The sequence below is a fragment of the Heteronotia binoei genome, chromosome 12, assembly GCF_032191835.1.
Source record: "Heteronotia binoei isolate CCM8104 ecotype False Entrance Well chromosome 12, APGP_CSIRO_Hbin_v1, whole genome shotgun sequence".
NCBI classification, from domain to species: domain Eukaryota; kingdom Metazoa; phylum Chordata; class Lepidosauria; order Squamata; family Gekkonidae; genus Heteronotia; species Heteronotia binoei.
In genome coordinates, this window is record NC_083234.1 from 82,040,831 (window position 1) to 82,057,996 (window position 17,166).

The following is a 17,166-nucleotide window of genomic DNA, read 5'->3' on the forward strand; positions in this document are numbered from 1 at the left end:
AAGATAGCAAGCCTCAAGGAGAGCCAGTAGGGCTCCTCCGTGAGAAAGGGAGCCGCAAGCGATAAGAAGTAGGGAAAGTGTTACTTGCAACACTAGAGTGTAAGAATGTAGGATTGTTTATGAATGCTTTGATGTAAGACCTTAAAACCCATGTATGTTTAAATGTTTGCTATCAGTTCCAATGACTTCCTATTCAGAACTTTGAGATACCAAATAAACGCTACTACTTTTGCAACAAAAGATGGTCCGTTTAATTTGAGCTCCAACATCTGACACATGGCCCAGGGAAGCCTCTGCCTCTAGAGGGAGAGAGAGGCAGGAGGCAGTTTTCCTGCCAGGGCCCGGGGTGGGCAGGGAGAGCTCTGGAAGGAATTGAGAGAATGACAATCCGTATGACTCGGGCAAGCAGAGCGAGCTTGCAGGGAGCTCAGCCGATCGGTGTGGTGTGAGAACTGGTGGAGAGCTGGTCAGTCAGCTCCACCTCCTGCCTGGGTGGCAGCAGGGCTCCCAAGAAGAAACAACTGAGAGAAGAGAGTGGGTGAGAGAACCTTCCTTCCTAAGCATTATGTTCCATTTTTCTTCTGCTAAACTATCCTTCCCAGTAAGGCCGGCCGGTGTTATTATCCCACACTGCAGATGGAAGGGCTCAGGCTCAGCCAGAGGCTGCAGTCGGATTTGCCAGGAGGCCCTGAGCACGGATTTCCCAGGGCCACTCTTTCTTGGCTCACCGCATAGCTGGCTTCCTCTCAGCAAGTGCAAAGCTTCTTCTGGAGGGACTAGAATTTTTCAAAGGACGTAATGTAAAAATCAACCTGAGCATGCAGAGCGGCTTTCCTTTCTTGCCTTGTTAGGTCAAGTGGCCGAGCAGGATGCAGAGTCTGCAGCCCTCTGGTCCCTCCAGAGCACAGATGGGCCCAGGGCACGGCAGCAGGCAGCCCGGTAGGGGAAGACCAGCATGGGCCGGAAGCTGCACAGCTGCGGCTGGGAGATCTACACACCTGGCAAAAAAAAGCTCAGAGTGTGAGCAGCAGTCTTCTTCTTCTTCTGCAAAAGGCCATGGCAGCCCTCCCCCCCCCCCCGCTGGGTTCCTCCTTAGAGCACTGGCTGTCAACAGCCCACATATCTCACACCATCAGGGCTCTCCTGCTTTTCCACCCTCCGATTCCAAAAACCAAGAGGATAAAATTGTGGCTGTGGGGGGAAATGATGTTTCATCCCTCCCCTGACCCATTTTCTAGAAGGAAGATGATCCCTGGGCTTCCGAACCCATGCGCTTGCTGAGGAGCTGGTTTGCCTGGGGGGGGGGGAGGGAACGGAACCCTATCCGAATCCAAGAAGCATTCACAGCACGGGGAGTTCGGTGGAAACAGTAAACTTGATTTATTGAAAAAAATCTCTTACATTTAATCCTTTATTACACAGGTTTAAAATATTTTTCCTTAAAATACCTCTTATGGGCACTGACAGGTTGGACTGGAATTTGAAAAGCTGTACAAATACGTTATCCATGTATTTCTTAAAAAGGGCCCTATGTGCTTGAAACTTTTGCTTCCATAGGTTTTATTTTTCTTTTCTCATCAACATTTGTTCAAGTCATATATATTAGAGGGAAAGGGGGATAAAATTACACAGAAAGAAATGTCTGCCAATACAAGAAGAAATTTTTATTGCAATATACCGTAGCTAAGTGGTCTGGAAAGGGGATGATAAAAAAAGGGAAAACTTCAGTACAGTTTTACAACACTTGGTAGGATTTTGACAAAAGCACCAACAGTGGCAAACAAGACAGAGTAAAGATCCCTTGATGAGAAATTATTGGAACAGAATCACATGACCCAAGTGTGTGCAATTCTTAAGTGCAGACATGAATAGATGCACCCAGTTTTGAATTTCCCAGATTTCCTGCAACATGGCTGTTGTCTGAGTGAAGTGAAAGATGCCAGGTACAATACTTGCAAGTTGCACTGCTTTGCTGTTGGATGAGGTTGTCTCCAGTAACCCCTTCCACATTCCTAAGTCACCTGCTGAGGGACACCTGCCCACCTGAGCCATGCGAGGTGCTGCCAGGTGTGCAGGCCAGAAAGAGCCAGTCCAGGGAAGCTCAGCAACGGGGGAAGAGGCAGGTGGCCTGGCACCCGGGGGAGCCAGTCTGCTCAGCCAGAGCTTCCCAGGAGAGCCAGGGTCCTCCTCGGCCACCTTCCTTTCCTAGGTGGAGCCTGAGCCTCTCGGAGTACCAAACCACCACTGCAGAGCACACGACCAACTCTCCTTTGGGAAGCAGTGGGGAAAAGACATCAGGCATCGGCTTCGATTCACAGTAAATGTGATATCTTTTCCTTTGCAAATCCTACACCTTGATTTGACATAAACACCTTTGCATCTTTTTCTTTCACCTGGGAGAAGCACCAGTCAAAACGGGGGGAGACCGACAGGGCTTCCTGCTGCCCACGCAAAGACCTTCTGAAAAGGCAACGGAGCTGCACATTCTCCTCTGGACACACGCGGGGGCGGGGGAGAGTTTGATCTTGACTTAGTACATTGAACAAATACATAAATTAGCACCACAAATAGTCAGCGACTGAGTACAAATCTGTCATAATTACCCTCCTATAAAAGGTATGAATATTCTATTTGTTACCAGAAAATAAACAGAGCCCCAGAATCCCCGTGCTTTCCACACAGTCCCCCAAGGGCTCAGAAGGGGAGTCACAGCAGCAGCTCAACCGACTTACTGAGTGGGAGGCTGGTCTGAAACTCCATCCAAGACCGGCAGAGGAAGAGGCACTTGGAGCAAAGAGACCCCGGAGGCTGGCGAATGGCAGGGCTCCGCCAGTGTTGTCCTAAAGTCATTCAAACAGATAGCACCAACAAAAACAAAACAGGAGCCCTGGGGGGGGTTTACCTTTTTTTGTATGAAGAGAGGAAAGCAATGGATATCCCTGCCATACGCAACTTCCCCTGGGAATGCAACTTGGAAAGGGAAGCTAGCCTTTTGCTTTGGAGAAGGCACTTTCAAAAATATAAACCTGTACACGGAATCAAGTGAAGGCAAGGCAGTGATGGAGTTGACCTCTTGTCTGAACTAGTCATTAATGTTGACCAAATCAGAACAAAATGTTCGTAGAAGGCAAGGGTGCATTTTGCAGCAAAGGCATTCCGGTAGAGCAAGGTGTTTCCTGGAAATTAATCTGAAATTCCACAGTTTATCTTGCTTTTGGAGACATGTCATATGTTTGCCCTGATTCCATAAACATACAAGCACATGCCTGATTTTAGCTTTTACAAAGCATCGTTTGGTCTTCACAAAAATGGGCTTGTGCGCCCACAATGCAGGCCACAGTTCTACGTGTGCCAACTGAGGAAGCTGCTTGTGGAACTCCTCAGCTGAGCCCCCGTGCCTCAGATCAGGGGACCAGGGCCTGGGTGGAGTCCTGGCATCTCCGCTGGGCGCTGGCAAGAATGCTTGTTCCTTAAATTACCAACAAGGGGCAGGGGTGAGTCACATGCATGTTTTGAAGCCAGAGATACTTTATATTTAAAATAATAATATACAAATATTTACTTACAAACATACAAAAATAGAAGCACCTTTATCATACGGGGCTTACAGTCAGAACCTGCGATTTTTTTTTTTTTGCCTAATTGGTTCTAGTCATTACTTTTTAGGATCTAAACAGGAAAAGAGATAAACAATGATTTTGAGGGATATTCCAGATGGGTCCTGATCAAGACTCTAACTGGAAAGGCTTGCAAAGGTCCTCGGTCCACATTCCTTCACAGAGGCAAGGCAACCACCGTGGTGTTGTCAGAACCTTCAGAGACAGGAAACTCCCCACTCAGGACAATGTCTTTCCGTGACTTCAGTGAGGCTGTCCAAGAGAAGACTGAGCGAGCGCTAGGAGTGTGGCCAGAGTGCTTCCTCTACAAGCCATGCAAGGAAGCCGAGACCACAGGTGGTCCTGAAGAAGCTGCATAGCAGGGGGAGGCTGCTGTTGCCATCAGGTGATGCTTTTAAGTCATGTGATTCTAGAGCCTGTGGTGGGAATGGGTCTGTCTTTGACTGGGGCAACAGAATGTCTTGGGTCTGGTGGAAGAGTTGGGACTCAGGCAAAACAAGAAAACAAATAAAAACAATAAACCCATCAAATAATTCCGTTTCAGAACGTGCATGTGACGACGACCACAATGTAGCCAAAAAAAGAAGGCGCAATGAGGTTACGAGGTTGCTCATTTGGAGACTGGTGTTCTGAGTGGCTCTTAGCCCATGAAGCAAGCTGGTCCCACCTCAAATCCAAACTTCTGTGATGCTTCTCCAAAGTCGTTGAACATGATGTCGACAATGGGGACTTGCTCCACTCGGGGCGTGTTGATCTCTAAGATGGTCTTCTGGTGGCCTTTCTTTGTCTGAGGAAAGGCAGAGAAGAGAGCATCAGAGGAGCCCCTGGCAGCACTTTACACTGACCCCAAAGCTCCAATGGGTCCAGAATGTGGGAAACACGGTGGATGACACATATCTCTTTGGTGCTGTACCAGCTACACTGTCTCCTGGTGGAATACCCAGTCAGATCCAAGGTTCTGGTTTTGACCTTTAAGACCTTGAGCCGTCCAGGAGCAACATATCTGCAAGACTGTCTCCTCTGCTATGACCCTGAAAGAGCACTAGGAACAACTCTTTGGAGATCCCTGGCCCTAAGGGTGTCCTCGACCAGGGCCAGGGCCTTCTCGGTCCTGGCCCCAACCTGGTGGAACGCTCTGCCAAACACCATCAGGGCCCTGTAGGATTTTATGGAATTCCGCAGGGCCTGTAAGGTAGAGATGTCCTGCCAGGCTTTTGGCTGAGGACAGCAGCAGTTTGCTGCCTGGCTGGCACCTTCCATTTTCCACCCCCCCCAGACACTTTGTAAGGTTTCTCCCCCCCCCCCCCCCCCAGATAATGCCATAGAAATCCAGAAATGTAGCTAAAAACCCACAGGATCTCATCTGGACTTTTAAAGGATTTTTAAAAATGAGATTGTGACTTTTAAAATGTTTTATGCCGTTTTACAAAATGTACATCACCTAGATCCTGGCATAAGCTGGGATAGGGCAACTGATCATAAACAAACAAACTCAATAAATCAATCACAAACAAGCAAGCAAACAAACAAAATGCCCCCAATTCTACCTGAAAACTGACACTAGAGACTTGGCATGCAGACTGCACAGGGCAGGCAAAACTGGTGTGCCTGAAGAATGACAGTCATATTTCAGCAGAAGTGTTGGAGAATAAGAAAGGACCGTTTAATTGGAATTTCATTAGGCCAGATATTGCTTGGGAGGGCTCTTGAAAAATGCAGGGGGGACAGAAAAGCACAAGGGAAGTTTTAATGAATCTACAGCATATAGTTGAATCATGACCACTGCTCATGAGCCATCATTTCAGAGAAATGAACAAATTCTAGAGTTAAAAGAAAGTATTTGTAGGAACTCAGAACAGCAACAAAAGAGTTGATTCATGTCTAAGTGTTTTTGCATTATGTTGGCCTCTTGATTTGTGAGTCCCACGAGAGAAACCTCCATGGCAGAAAACCAGGGAAGGATGTTCAGCTCAGAGGCCCAGACATGGGAAGTGACATGGCTACATCCACATGGAGCTCACTACATGCTGCACAGCTGCCAGGCAGGCCGTTTTGCAGTGAAGTTTGTTTCTCTTGCTAGGCTGCAGGCTTTGAGGCAACCAAAGGTACAGCCTTTGCGAGGACACTCACTGCGCAGCCATCGAAGACAGCCCTGATGAAAGGATTGTTGTCGTAGGACATCTCTTCATCGTTGGAGCCCAGGAAGCGAATGGCCCGGTCGTAATTGCCTGTGGAGTCATCCCGCCACGCCACTGACTGGAAGCAGTTGTAGGTGACATTCTGGTGGGCAGAGGCACTCAAGAGTCTCAGGAACGTCATCTGCACCACTCCAATGGGGTTGCCATCCGAATCGACATAGGAAAGCTGCAAGGGATGGAGAGGAGCAAGGAGAGAGCAGAGCATTCAGCCCAGCAACCTGCGGCAAGGACCCCCTTCCCAAACCTCTCTTGGCTGATGGCTGGGATCAGCTCAGGGGCACCCATTGGGTCCTAGGGGGGGCTAGTGGGGTTGCCTCGCTTGTCAGGGCTTCTGCCTGCCAGCAGCCAGCTGAGGGAGGGGTTTAGATAAAAATATGGAGCACAGGTCCATCAGTGGCTATTAGCCACAGTGTGTGTGTATATATAAAAATTTTTGCCACTGTGTGACACAGAGTGTTGGAAGAAGAAGAAGATGAAGAAGATATTGGATTTATATCCCGCCCTCCACTCCGAAGAGTCTCAGAGCGGCTCACAATCTCCTTTACCTTCCTCCCTCGCAACAGTCACCCTGTGAGGTGGGTGGGGCTGGAGAGGGCCCTCACAGCAGCTGCCCTTTCAAGGACAACCTCTGCCAGAGCTATGGCTGACCCAAGGCCATGCTAGCAGGTGCAAGTAGAGGAGTGGGGAATCAAACTCGGTTCTCCCAGATAAGAGTCCGCACACTTAACCACTACACCAAACCAGCTCTCCTGATCTGTTGACCTGATCCAACATGGCTTCTCCTATGTTCTTATGGAAGCCCCACTCCCAAACTGTGACACCCCAGATGGAATGACATTACCCAGAAGTAACATCCTCATATGGGGGGCACTGCAAGGCAACACTCTGTTTTGTGGGCAAAACTCTATGGGCTGAAGCCGAATTTGCCATAGTTTTGCCCAGAAACCAGAGCATTGCCATGTGATGTCCCTGATGTGAGGATGTCACTTCTGGGTGATGTCATTGCATGGGGCCATCCCAGGACACTCCCCAAATCTCCCCCCACCCCAGCATGATACGGGGGGAGCTGGCAACCCTGCTGGTTCCTGCAAAACAAAGATGGTGGGTCTGTGGAAACACCTCCTCCAACTCCCCCAACTTCTAGACCACTTTTCTACATATTGTACAAAATCTAAAGTTGGAGAAAATGCCATTAAATAAAGCAGAGAGATAAAAAATGCATTCACATAAATGTGCTGCAAGCATGATTATCCTATTTGGGACAAAAGCTGCTGACGAAACCATCAGTTAGAAGGAAGAAGAGCTCGGGGTCGATCACAACACAAGGTGCCCGCAGCCCCACCCAGGCCCCACTGCAAGGCCACCTTTTGGAAAGAGCAGCTAGCAGCACAGGATATTGATGTGTGTTTGATGTATTTTATTGTATAATCATTAATGTATTTTAAACTGATTTACTGTTAGCATTCTGTGTTGTAAGCCGCCCTGAGCCCGCTTTGGTGGGGTAGGGTGGGATATAAATCGAACAAATAAATAAATAAATAATAAATTCCTTTCCACAAAAGAAGAAGATACTGCATTTATATCCCACCCTACACTCTGAATCTCAGAGTGGTCACCATCTCCTTTACCTCCCCACCCCCCTGCCGCCACAACAGACACCCTGTGAAGTGGATGGGGCTGAGAGACCTCTTACAGCAGCTGCCCTTTCAAGGACAACTCCTGTGAGAGCTCTGGCTGACCAAAGGCCATTCCAGCAGCTGCAAGTGGAGAAGTGGGGAATCAAACCCGGTTCTCCCAGATAAGAGTCCGTGCGCATAACCACTACACCAAACTGTCTCAAAGAGACTGAAAGGAGGTCTCTAAGTGCCGCCAGCTCTTTTCAGATGGAAGCTCCCACCACCCGGTTAAGACATCAAGACAGCTGCCTCTTTCACAAAGACCTGGCAGCTGGGACTGGGAACAGGCTGCAAATAAATGGATGAGATTCATAATAATCCAGGCAACAAGCCGACAACGCATAGGGAAGGAAGAGTATACCAACCAGCTGTCTGGATCCATCTCGGTTTTTTTCCTTGTGAGTTCGGCGTGACCAACCCAGTCTTGGCAAGAAGAAGAGGGCAGATGATGGGCAAAGAGAGGGACCAGAACCTAGAAGACCCAGCTGCCTAACTGGGCAGTGTCTGTGCACAGATGCTCCCCATGGCAAAGACTTCCCTTGGGCAGAGCTGCCTGATGGCGGGAAGCCCCAAGCAGAGGGGAAGGTGGGGGGAGGGGGCTGGCTTTGGACTAATCTTGAACTGACCCATTTTGTCCTCTAAGGCACTGCCATGTGATGTCCCCATTTTGTCCTCTAAGAAGCACCCCTTTTCTACACAACTCTTATCCAAATTGTTTTTGTTCCCCTAGAAATTTCTCTGATGTAGAAGACGTGATTATCCTATTCCAAATTCACTGTTTATTTGCTCCCAGGGGGCCATCAAAGTTCAACTTTTGAAGTGAATTTGGAGATCCCCATTTAGGAGAGAGATCTGAAGGAATAGAAAACTGCTAACATCCGGGAAAAAAAACTGCAGCGAGGCTTAAGCACATTTCTGGAGGCCACCATATTTTGCCTGAAGCCAGATTCTACAGAAAAAGGAAGGGGGGGGGGGGGGGCGGTGTTGATAGAATTACTGAAATAAGACCACTAATTGTAGAAGCCATCTGTGTAAACACAACACAGTGGTCATCACCAACCAGAGGCATGACATTTAGACCCTGTTTGGGCTACGCTGTTTAATGAATCAGATTAATGATTAAATAACTTCTGGCACACAATTCACATCTCCTTCCCAACCAATTGCTCCAAGTCAATGTTTCCCGACTGGAATTGGGCTAATTCCACAGCAGCAGCATTTGACTTGAAGGAAAAAACAAAGGGAACATGGAGGCCCCTTCCCAGTTTGAGCATTGAGGGAAACCAAAAGAGTTTTAATAAGACTTGTGTGGAGTCCCCCCCCCCCCAAACTGCTAGGTCACCTGTAAGTTGTCTTCTAGATGCTGGTGGCAAATTCCAAGGCAAAAAGCGAGACTGATGCTGAGCGAGATGGGAATAGCAGCCAGGAAAGAGGGAGGAGAGCAAAAACTAGCATTACGCCCCCTGCCCCCCCAACACAGGGACTGGCATATGACCACCAAAGAGCCAAGAATTAAGACAAACAAGAAAGATGACAGAGGGTGGCCACTGGAATTACCCATTAGTTTAATGCTGCACCAAGTTCCCTCCCCTGGGGAGGAAAGCAGACTGCAGCCAGCTTGGTGATGATGAATATGCTGTGCTGACAGCCAGAAAGCAGGCCCCGGCAGGATCAGGCATAAGTGCAGAGCATTTAGGGGAAGATGACGCAGGGGTGGGAATGAATGGGCTGCTTTTTAAAAAAAAAGGGAAAAAAGAAAAAGTGAAGGTGGAGGGTTGCTAGCAAAACTAAAGTTCCAAGAGATTCCCAAAAGCCCTCCCTGGAGAAAGACTTGAAGGAAACAAAATGCCCATTTATTTTTAAACTGCACAAGCGGTTCAGGGTGACATGCTGAAGAACACGCAGATAGGGTGCTCCCCCTGGAGACACCGGGGGCAAAACCCCACTGACCCTGCCACGCCCTGCAGGCACCCAGGCCATTCCGAGCAGAGTGAGTGATGCAGACGATGCTTCCGAGTTCACCCAGTTTTCCTGCTCTTGGGAAAGAAGGGCCTTTGCAGCCTTCCTTTCACAGCCTGCTGAGCCCCCCCCCCCCCCCCCGGGTGAGCACAGCCAGAAGCAGCAACTGCACTGCTATGTCCCCAAGGCATTTTCTATCCCTGGACCTGCATCTGACATCCATGCATTCCTCTGATCAGGACACAGTTCGACCCCTGTGACCAGAGGCTGGGCTGCCCGGGGGTGGGGATCATAAAGGACAACCTTGCAGGGAGTCTGCCTGCTGCTTTCTTGATGGAATGTGATGTCCCAGCCAGGTCAAGGTCCATCCAGTCCCACAGCACCCTCGGGACGGAGGCAACAGCTTCACCCTTTGCATCCTCCCCACGCGTCATGTGGCTAGTTCATCGCCAGCCACGTACCAAAAGGGCTTATTAGTCTGGCATGCAGAATGCGAACAGGTTTCTGGCCATAACCAAGAAGCAGGCGTGGCTGTGGTGCTCCAGCTGGGAGGTGGAGGGAGTCAGAAGTGAAGCCACTTACCAAAGAACCCCGCTTGAAATGACTATACCACGTGGCAGGCTGCTCTTTGGGCCAACGGGCCATTTTACTCTGCAAAATATGAAACAGGTTAAAGCAAAGCAGAAAACGAAGCAGGGAAGCCTCTTACCAGTTTACCGCGCTTGAATTCACTGAACCAGGAGCCTGGGTTTTCCTTTGGCCATGAAGTAATTCTAGCCTGAAAATGGCAGAAGAGGCACAATGGGGAGGAAAAGAAGACAAAAGAAAAGAGTTACACTCAGTAGAACAGACTATCCCCGAAATCTCTCCAACCTGAAAGGGAAATTCATACAATCCAGAAACATGCATTCTTTAATGCATTCTGATACCATCGGGGGCATCGATTACAATCCATAAACTATGCAATTATGTTATTAATTGTGGAAGGGCAGAAGCATGAAATGGTCAGTGGGACAAACAGCTGCCCAAAGTGGCATGGGGTGGCAGGCAGGGAAGGTCGGGGCTCTGCAGCCGGTTCCCCCCCCCCCCCTCCACATGAAATGCCACTTTTAGGCCTCATGTGATGAGTCTCTAAGAAGGCTGGAGGCAGCTGAGAGGCAAAAGCAACCTTTTGCTATTGGACAGGTCCCTCCCCAAAGAACCTTTTGTTAAAGAGCCTGGGGTGTAAAGGAAACTGGGTGAGTTTCTGGGGGAAGGACATTCCCGTTCTGCACATCTGAGAAGCAAAGGGTTTTATGTCTGTGCAGCATAACAAGCCCTCCTCCCACACACATCTTCAAAACAGGCCCTTTGGTCAAGAGACCGGCTTCCACCTTCCAATCTCTGCCACAGGCTGCCGGGGAGCCTCTGCACAAGAATGTTTCAGGAGAGGTGGGGAGAATGTTGAGGACATCCCTTGGGGCCTTCTGCAACCACTCGGGGAAGGCAGCAGCCTCCATGGGACGCCAACAGGTTGCAGAGGATTCTGGGGCATCTGCTCAGCCCAGGATCACAGACACCCAGCCGCTGCTTTGCCTTGGCATGTGGGGGAGGGGATGCAGCCCTCCAGGATCATCTCATCGGTTCGCTGCTGAGGGGCTCAGAGGTTCCAGGAAAGGCCCTGATCCATGCCTGGGGCTGCATCTCCGCTCCAAAGCCATATGGTGTGGCTCCCAAGGTTCCTTTCTGCTGATGGCTCAGCCTTCTTCCGGCATGAGGAGTCTCACCGTGAAGCAAGAAGCCCAACACACTCCAGGGGCAGAAGGCTCCCTCGTCGCACGGTGGCTCCACCGGCTGCAGGATGGAACTTCTGGATTCAGCCCCTTCCTTTAAACTATATTCAGGGGGGAGGGGGGGGGCTACATTTTCCTTCAGGTTCCCAACCATCCAATAGTAAAAGAACCCTATATTAGTTAATAGTCTCCCCCCCCCCCCAGTATGTTATCAGAGTTCATGATTTATTTATGAAGCATAACATGGATATTTCTCATTCATAACAAATATTTGATCTGCAGTTGTGAAAAGCTGCCTTCTGGACAATGAGCCATGAACTACATAAATGCATCCAGTGAATGAGGCGGCCCATTCTTATCTTTAGAAGACCCCTGCAGAGCTCTCCTATTTCAAGGCATTTGGGGGGAATGGAACACTTTCACTTCAAGAGGTCATGGGGCATTTCTTTCCAAAATCCTTTGCAGGGAATCAGCTGTTCTCCCTCCAACCAGAAAGTACTTCAGGGAGTGGAGGCAAAGCAATCACAGTTTGGCTTCCCGACCTCCAGGTGGGGCTTGGAGATCTCCTGGAATGACTACTGACCTCCAGACTACAGGGACCAGTTCTGGAGAAAACGGGTGCTGTGGAGAGCGGGCCCAAGCAGCCTTTGGAGCCCTCAAAGAACCTTTTGTTAAAAAGCCTGGGATGTAAAGGAAACTGGGTGAGTTTCTGGGGGAAGGGCATTCCACAGGTCTCTGGGCATCCCCTGCATCACTTCTGAAGCACGGAGAGCAGGGCTTCTGAGGAAAATCTCACCATGTGTGTGTGTGTGGGGGGGGGGGCGCTGGACAGTGTGTGGTCCTTCGAGTGGCCTGGCCTCTTGCCGTTTTGGACCTTAAAGGGAAGAACGGGGTTGCCAAGTCTTCCCTGGCCACTGGGAGGTGATGGGGGATTGGGTTGCCAGCTGCAGGTTGGGAAACTCCTGGAGATTTGGGGGTGGAGCCTGGGGAGGACCTCAGGGACTTCAGTGGAGTACAAGCCACCCTCCAAAGCTTCCGTTTTATCCAGGATGGCTGATCCTGGTAGTCTGGAGATAAGATGCAACACCAGGTCCCAACTGGAAACTGGCGTTCCAAGAAGAACCAGGCCAGCATGCTGAATTGTGCTGGGAAACACCTGGGCACCCAGTGAAGATGGTTTTATATAGGGAGTGATAAAATTCCTGTATAGCAGGGGTGGCCAACAGTAGCTCTCCAGATTTTTTTTGCCTACAACTCCCACCAACCTCAGCTAGCATGGCCAATGGCTGGGGCTGATGGGAGTTGTAGGCAAAAAACATCTGGAGAGCTACCATTGGCCACCCCTAGAGACCATGCCAACTGCCAGGCCGCCACATTTTGGACCAAGTGAAATCTCTGGGCTGTTTTCAAAGGCCTGGACCTTTGCTGAAGCAGACCAAGAAGACCGTCCAATCCAGAATCATCCTATTTCTAGAGCCGCCATCTGCTGAAACAGGGCCGGAAGGCAAGAAGCCTGCTTGTTCGCTTGACCCCTCGGCATACTACACCCCTCATGCTCTGAGGCCTAAGAGTGAGAAATGGAGCAGCTACTCTTTCACACAGGCTTTGGGCCTGGCTGTAGATTTTCCTGCCAGCCTACATTTCCCAGATACCCTCCAAGCCTCAGGACCAGACTTAGGAAAATGGAGGGAAAAGCAGGAGCCAATAATTGAGGAGGAGGTGGAGATTTGACAAAGAGGGTATCAGGCTCTACAGGGAGGGAGGGCAATCTCTCCTTGTAGCTGGGAGCTTTATTGTTTCCCAGCTGGCTCTCTTCCCTGGAAGTTTCTGCCTTTTGTGTTTACCCTGGATTAATCCGCCCTGTCTTCAGCATTGCTCTTTAGCTGGCACAGTATTTATTAGGGATAGGCACAAACTGGGAAAAACTGGTTCAGTTTGCTGAGTTGGAGCCAGTTCACAAACCAGTTAGTATGAAAAATGTCCCCAGGGTCCTGGAGGCTCCAAACTTGCAGGGTTTCTCTAGCTGACTCTCCTCTACCTGTCCACCAAGTTTGGTGAAGATTGGACTTCAGGATTGGACACCCCAGGAAAGTGCTTCCAGGGAGATGTCAAGCCATGGGGGTTCAGGAGTGTACAGAATGGACCCTGAGTGAGCTAGAGCCATGCAATATGCAGTGGACCCCCCCGGGCTGCCTGAGTTATAGGCCCACAATCAAGATGCCTCTGGGAAAATGCTCTTGCAAGAGATGTTAGGCATGGGCTCAGGAGTGCACAGACCTGAGTGAAAATGTGATCACTGGGCAGGACAAGCCTGCCCACCCCACCCTGGCCCAGGAACCACCCACATAATTGCAGGCGGCTTTGTCACCCCAGGCTCACCCTCCCCTAAATAGCAACAGGATAAATGGGAAGGTCTGGCCCTCCCCCCCTGCCTGGGAGCCTCCCACACAGTTGTCTCTCTGGGCCCACCAGCCTGCCGCCAGCAAGGGCCAACCCTCCCTGCCTAGGGCCTGGGATCCCCCCGCTCCCCCATCGCGGGTGGCTGTGCCTCCCCGGGCCCACCCACCCCTTGCTGAGAATGTGGTCCCCAGGCAGGGCCATCCCTCCTGCCCTGCCCAAGCCTGGGAACCTCCCCAAGAATGGCTGGTGGCTGTGCCTTCGCAGGCCTCCCCTCCCACTGCCCCGGCCATGGGGTCCCCGGGCAGGGCCATCCCTGGTGTACATCCATCTGTGATAAAATCAGTTAAACTAAAAGCAAGTTATAAACCCCAATGCCGTCCTATTAAAATTCTTCTAGTTCAGATTGCTGGACATTACATGGGGGGCATTTACAGGGGAGGAGCCGAGGGGGTGCCAGCTCAGCAACCATCCCTGTCCTTAATTGAAAGCCTGGTGGAACATCTCTCACAGGCCCTGTGGAACTGCAGAAGATCTCGCAGGCCCCTGGTGTCATTTGGCATAGAGTTCCACCAAGTCAGAACCAGAAAGATCAACGAAGGCAGGACAAGTGCTCCCTCGGCAAGTGTGCTGCCCCCGGGAGCAGGAAGCCCAGGCAGGCAAATGTCTGGATGTGACATCCATGGAAGCATGGTAGCCAACGGACCACATGACCATGTGCCAGGTCCAGATGGCTCTCCCTAGCTGGGCCAGGAAGCTTGTCTCCTTGCCCACCGCACCTCCCACCATCTGCAATTTGATGACTGGTCAGGTTAACACCACCCATCTAGCCTGGTGTCTGTCCTGTTGCTGGCCAGGCTCCACCTTGAGGCTGTCTTAGGAAGGCAATGGTCATTGGCAATCCATTGTGTTGCTGGCCTGCAGTCCTCTCTGTGCAGCTGGCCCCACATTTATCATCATGCGGGAGCCAGTGATGATGTGGTGGGGGCAATGTCGGATTGGAGGCATGCAAAATGTAGTGGGGGCAGAGCACATGGTGGAGAGGAGTGGGACACAATCTCACATGGGGAAAGCTGTCATTCCACTCCCAGAGTACTGATTCTCTTGCGAGGAACCATCAGTCTACTCTGTGTCTCATCGTTCCAGTTCCAGAACACTTCTGCCACTCCCAGGGGCTGCCATTCCAGTCTCAGAACATTTCTGACACTCCACTCTGGGGGCTGTCATTCCATTCTCAGAATGTTTCTACTACACCCAGAAGCTGTCACCCCACTCTGCAATCTGTCATTCCAGTCCCAGGATGCTTCGAGAGCGAATCTGGTACAGTGGTTAAGTCCACAGACTCTAATCTGGGAGAACCGGGTTTGATTCTCCACTCCTCCACATGCACCTGCTGCTGTGACCTTGGGTCAGCCACAAGTTCTTTCAGAGCTATTCTCTCAAGAGCAGTTTCTTTCAGAGCTCTCTCAGCCCCACCTACCCCACAGGGTGTCTGTTGTGGGAAAGGGAAGGGAAAGGAGATTAGAGACTCCTTAGGGTAGTGAAGGGTGGGGTATAAATCCAATCTCTTCGATTCTCAGGGACTGTCATTCCACTCTGGGGGCTGTCATTCCATGCTTCCTCTACTTCCAAGGGCTGCAACCTGTCATTCCAAGGGGCCTTGCCATTTTTTCGTTTCTGTAGGCTGAAATACTTTTGTGTGTTAAGAATGGGGGGGGGATGTCTGGTGCTTGCTTTGCTCTGGCTTTGCTCTATATCCATTTATGCCCTGTTGAAAGGAGTGAAGCTGATGTCTCAAGGCTGCTTTATCTCATCCCAGAGACAGTTCACACTGCTTGACGTTTAGAGAACAAAAGATGTTGGTGGGGACCAGTTTCTACTGCTTTATACAGGCTTTTTTGGTCTGTACTTTTGGTGGGCTGCATAACAGCCCCAGAAAAGGCATAAGTACTGGCCACCTCCAAAGGTGAGCCAGTTCTGACACAAACATGTATTGCTCCTGTTCTGTCTTGCAATAAAGACAGCTTTCTGACCACACTGGAAGCCTTCTTTCATGGTGGATAGTCCTAGGGCTGACAAACACTTCTGCAGCTTTATGAAGGGGAAAAAAGAGGATCCGGGTAACTACCAACCCGTCAGCTTGACATTTATAACTGGAAAAGTTTTAGAACAAATCATCAAACAGTCAGTCCTGGAACATTAGAAAGAATGGATGTGAGCCTGCATGGGTTTCTCAAGAACAAGTCATGTCAAACTAACCTGATCTCTTTTTTTGAGAAAGTGACTACCTTGCTGGATCAGGGGAATGCTGTAGACGTTGTTTATCTTGATTTCAGTAAGGCTTTTGATAAGGTTCCACATACTATCCTTGTTGACAAGTTGGTAAAATGTGGTTTGGATCCTGTTACCATAAGGTGGATCTGTAACTGGTTGACAGATTGCACCCAAAGAGTGCTTGTGAATGGTTTCTCATCCTCTTGGAGAGGATTGACAAGTGGAATGCCTCAAGGATCTGTCCTGGGACCTGTTTTGTTCAACATCTTTATAAATGATTTGGATGAAGGAATAGAGGAAATACTTATTAAATTTGCCGATGATACTAAATTGGGAGGGGTTGCAAATACAGTAGAAGACAGAAACAGGATACAGGATGACCTTGACAGGCTGGAAAACTGGGCTAAAACCAATACAATGAATTTTAACAGAGATGAATGTAAAGTTCTGCATTCGGTAGGAAAAATCCCATCCATAGTTATAGGATGGGGGGGAATTGTCTTAGCAGTAGTATGTGTGAAAAGGATCTAGGGGTCTTAGTGGATCATATGCTAAACATGAGTCAACAGTGTGATGCAGTGGCTAAAAAGGCAAATGCAATTTTGGGCTGTATCAACAGAAGTATAGTGTCCAGATCACGTGATGTGATAGTATTGTTTTACTCTGCTGTGGTAAGACCTCACCTAGAGTATTGTGTTCAGTTTTGGACACCACATTTTAAGAAGGATTAAAATGAAAATTTTGACAGATGCAAAAGAAAGAGGTGGGGTTCAACTGCCGAATTTAAAATTATATCAGGAAGCAGTTTGTTTAGTGTGGATGAAAGAATGGATAACGTTAAACAAAAAACTTTTAGTGTTGGAAGGTCATGGAAATAAATTTGGCTGGCACGCGTATTTGTATTATGGAAAAAAGAAGATGGACGGTTTTTTCTCTCACCATTATATAAGAAATAATTTGCTAAATACATGGATTAAATACAAGAAATATGGAGATGAGAGAAGACCGTTATGGATAGTGCCAGCTGAAGTAATAAAAATAACGGCTGAGATAGGCGAAGAAAAGTGGTTGTCATATAATCAATTATTAAAAATACAAAGTGGCAAAATAGAACTGAAAACTGCTGAAGAGTTGAGTCATAAATATGATTGGTTTCAAATGCAACAAATAAAGAGCTTGGTGGAGAATGATATTAAAACTGAAAGAATAAGGAAAGAGCAAACAGAATTGGAAAAAGTTCTACTTGGAGACAATGATGAATTAATTTCAAAAG

At 49.2% G+C, this 17,166-nt stretch overlaps 1 protein-coding gene across 1 annotated transcript in view; it reads right to left on the bottom strand.

The window, feature by feature from the left end:
- Positions 1-1,356: 1,356 nt before the first annotated feature.
- Positions 1,357-17,166, bottom strand: part of COL5A1 (collagen type V alpha 1 chain) — a 451,358-nt gene continuing 435,548 nt past the window's right edge. The window contains exons 64-66 of the mRNA XM_060250656.1: positions 10,160-10,228; positions 5,748-5,981; positions 1,357-4,404 (exon numbers count right to left, since the gene is read on the bottom strand). Coding sequence (XP_060106639.1) covers positions 4,258-4,404; positions 5,748-5,981; positions 10,160-10,228 — 450 coding nt within the window. The 3' untranslated portion in view covers positions 1,357-4,257. The remainder of the gene's footprint in view (positions 4,405-5,747; positions 5,982-10,159; positions 10,229-17,166) is intronic.